Source organism: Camelina sativa, chromosome 7 (assembly GCF_000633955.1).
Source record: "Camelina sativa cultivar DH55 chromosome 7, Cs, whole genome shotgun sequence".
Taxonomy (NCBI): domain Eukaryota; kingdom Viridiplantae; phylum Streptophyta; class Magnoliopsida; order Brassicales; family Brassicaceae; genus Camelina; species Camelina sativa.
Window position 1 is genome coordinate 3,001,040 of NC_025691.1, and position 3,620 is coordinate 3,004,659.

General features: G+C 43.6%; 2 protein-coding genes across 4 annotated transcripts in view; both read left to right on the forward strand.

Annotated features, from left to right (window-relative positions):
• The window catches only part of LOC104700068 (chaperone protein DnaJ-like), a 1,757-nt gene extending 787 nt beyond the window's left edge, over positions 1-970 (forward strand). The window contains exons 3-5 of one of the 2 annotated variants that reach the window (XM_010415516.1): positions 89-167; positions 498-568; positions 674-970. In XM_010415516.1, coding sequence (XP_010413818.1) covers positions 89-167; positions 498-568; positions 674-745 — 222 coding nt within the window. In that variant the 3' untranslated portion in view covers positions 746-970. The remainder of the gene's footprint in view (positions 1-88; positions 168-497; positions 569-673) is intronic. The other variant, XM_010415517.2, reaches the window with a different exon arrangement.
• LOC104700071 (DEAD-box ATP-dependent RNA helicase 21) overlaps positions 1,243-3,620 on the forward strand; it is a 3,612-nt gene continuing 1,234 nt past the window's right edge. Inside the window, exon 1 of one of the 2 annotated variants that reach the window (XM_010415520.2) lies at positions 1,243-3,612. In XM_010415520.2, the coding sequence (XP_010413822.1) occupies positions 1,394-3,580 (2,187 nt within the window). In that variant the 5' untranslated portion in view covers positions 1,243-1,393 and the 3' untranslated portion in view covers positions 3,581-3,612. The remainder of the gene's footprint in view (positions 3,613-3,620) is intronic. The other variant, XM_019227409.1, reaches the window with a different exon arrangement.

Here is a 3,620-nt window from a genome sequence, read left to right on the forward strand (position 1 = left end):
CCCCCCCCCCCCCCGTAGTTTTCACCATTTCGTATAAACTGTAGTTCTTCAGTAATGGGAGTTTGGCATTTTGTGTTTGGTTGTGTTGCAGAAATGGCATCCGGACAAATTTAAAGAAGAGGATTCTGCTACTTCTAGGTTTCAAGAAATCAATGAGGCTTATCAAGGTTTTTTGCTTTCTCTTTCTCTCTTTAGTGATTAGTGGTGTAGTACTTGTTGATGTAGTTTTGTTTGACAACATTTTCTTGTTAAGGTAGGCTTTGAAAGCTTAGAACTTGAGTGTTTGGAGTGAGTTTTGTTTCATTGGCCCTCGTTATATCTTCTTCTTCTTCTTCTAACTTTGTTGTGCAAAATGTATAAAACTGGCGAAGTGTTTTACTGGTCCTCTCTAGCCTCTAGGGGAAAGGAATCTGTTTTCATTTTAGCCATCATTGGTTCTGTGATGATTGGTTTGTATCAACTTTAACTATAAAGGTTGTGATCATTTTGTTCAACAGTATTGAGCGACCCATTTACAAGGCAGGAGTACGACAAGAAAAGGATGCGCCGTACTCACCAGCACAACACGGTAAACAAGAGTTAGTTAGTTAGTTAGTTACTTCATTCGAGAGAGCGATTACTTTCAAAGCTCCTAGGTTTCTTGATAAATCCCCACGTAATATGTCTGTTGCAGGAACTATTGAACGAGTACAAGGAGCTCATACTGACTTGCAATGGCCTTGGGATGAAGCATTATCTTTGGTAAAAATTAGTAAATTAAGATTAGGTGGTGATAATATGTAATCAATCAGTTTGTATGATTGATGAATTAGCATATGTAGTAGCAGGGTTTGAGTTTAGGATCATCATCAGCATATTATTTAGCAGGGTTGAGTTTTGTGAGCGAGAAAGAGCATCACCTAATTAGCACTGAATCTATTTTTTTAGTTTCTCTACTTCCACATTATGATCAAATGGTTTTTATTAGTCATCTCTCGATCAACCATTATATCTGTGTCTGCAGTTGCATAATACCAAAAAGAAAGTGATGATGAGTGAGCTGTGTCACTTACAAGCGAGTAATCTAACACTTGAAAGGGTTTTGTAATCTTCCCCAAGTGAAATGTCTACTCACAAATCAAAAATATAAAAGCACGAAAACTAGAGAAACCAAGTCGGTTAATCAAAAGAAACTAATTGGGTGGGCTTTAAAACCCTAGGGGGCTTATTAAGATGTACCAAAAATTAGGGAAATAAAAAAAAAAATACGAGAAAAAACAAAATAAATTACAAAGAAAGAAAGAGAGACGAGCGAGCGAGAGAAGAAGAAGAGAAAGAAGGGTTGTAGATCTTTCTTTTGCGTTCCCCTCCTGCTATAGACCAAGCGAACATCTTCTTCATCCACTCTATAGAGATGAAGCGATCAATCAACGAAGTCTTCGGATCTACCTCCCTCGATTCCTCCTCTGTTACTAAGAAGCCTGTCTTCCTCACCAAAGCTCAGCGCGAAGAATTAGCCCTAAAACGCCGCCAAGACCAAATCTCCGAGCAACGTCTCCGCCGCGAGCAAATTGGTCCCTCCGAGCCCGAGACCGAAGACGTTAATGGAGACAACACTAATCGGGATAAGGATCGAGACCGAGATCGGGATCGAGAACCTCGTGACCACGACAGGGAGAGAGACAGAGGGCGAGATCGAGACCGAGACCGTGGTAGGGATAGAGAGCGAGAGCGAGAACGAGAACGAGAGAGAGACCGTCGTGAAAGAGATCGTGAACCGGATCGGAGAAATAGAGATAAGGAGAGAGAGGAGGAGGCTAAGGCTAGGGAGAAGGCTAGGGTTGAGAAATTAGTTGAGAGAGAGAAGGAGAAGGAACTCGACGCCATTAAGGAACAGTATCTCGGAGGTAAGAAGCCGAAGAAGAGAGTTATAAGGCCAAGCGAGAAGTTTCGTTTCTCTTTCGATTGGGAAAACACTGAGGATACTTCTAGGGATATGAACGTTCTCTACCAAAACCCTCACGAAGCTCAGCTTCTCTTTGGTAGAGGCTTTCGTGCTGGTATGGACCGGCGTGAGCAGAAGAAACAAGCTGCCAAGCATGAGAAAGAGATGCGTGACGAGATCCGTAAGAAAGATGGTATTGTTGAGAGACCAGAGGAAGCTGCTGCTCAGAGAGTGCGAGAAGAAGCTGCTGACACATACGACTCTTTTGATATGAGGGTTGATAGGCATTGGAGCGATAAGAGATTAGAGGAGATGACTGAAAGGGACTGGCGTATCTTCAGGGAAGATTTCAATATCTCTTACAAGGGCTCTAGGATTCCTCGTCCTATGAGGAGCTGGGAAGAGAGCAAGCTTACTTCTGAGCTTCTGAAAGCTGTGGAGAGAGCTGGATACAAGAAACCTTCTCCTATTCAAATGGCAGCTATACCACTTGGACTGCAACAGCGTGATGTTATCGGCATTGCAGAGACTGGTTCTGGTAAGACTGCTGCTTTTGTTTTGCCTATGTTAGCTTACATATCTAGATTGCCACCCATGACTGAAGAGAATGAGACTGAGGGACCTTATGCTGTGGTTATGGCCCCTACTAGGGAGCTTGCTCAGCAGATTGAGGAGGAAACTGTTAAGTTTGCCCATTATTTAGGGTTTAGGGTGACTTCTATTGTGGGTGGTCAGTCGATTGAGGAACAGGGGTTGAAGATTACACAAGGCTGTGAGATTGTGATTGCCACTCCGGGTCGTTTGATTGATTGCCTTGAGAGGCGGTATGCTGTGTTGAACCAGTGCAACTATGTGGTTCTTGATGAGGCTGATCGGATGATAGACATGGGTTTCGAGCCGCAAGTTGCAGGTGTGTTAGATGCGATGCCTTCTAGTAATTTGAAACCCGAGAACGAAGAAGAAGAGCTTGATGAAAAGAAAATTTACAGAACCACATATATGTTCAGTGCTACAATGCCTCCTGGGGTAGAACGGCTTGCTAGGAAGTACTTGAGGAACCCGGTTGTCGTCACCATTGGTACTGCAGGAAAGACCACGGATTTGATTTCGCAACACGTGATTATGATGAAAGAGTCCGAAAAATTCTTCAGGTTGCAGAAACTGCTCGACGAGCTGGGTGATAAGACTGCCATTGTGTTTGTTAACACCAAGAAAAACGTAGACTCTATTGCTAAGAATCTGGACAAGGCTGGGTACCGTGTCACGACCTTACATGGTGGGAAATCACAAGAGCAGAGAGAAATCAGCTTAGAAGGTTTCAGAGCAAAGAGATACAACGTTCTTGTTGCAACAGATGTTGTTGGACGTGGAATCGATATTCCCGATGTGGCTCACGTCATAAACTACGACATGCCTAAACATATAGAGATGTATACACATCGTATCGGACGTACAGGGCGTGCTGGGAAGAGTGGTGTTGCGACTTCGTTCTTGACTCTTCATGATACCGAGGTCTTCTATGATCTGAAGCAGATGCTTGTTCAGAGCAACAGTTCGGTGCCTCCTGAGCTGGCGAGGCATGAAGCATCCAGATTCAAACCTGGTACGGTTCCTGATAGACCCCCAAGACATAGTGACACTGTCTATATAAATTGAGTCGCTAGGCTCCTCTGGATTTGTTCTTAAATTTCCCAGT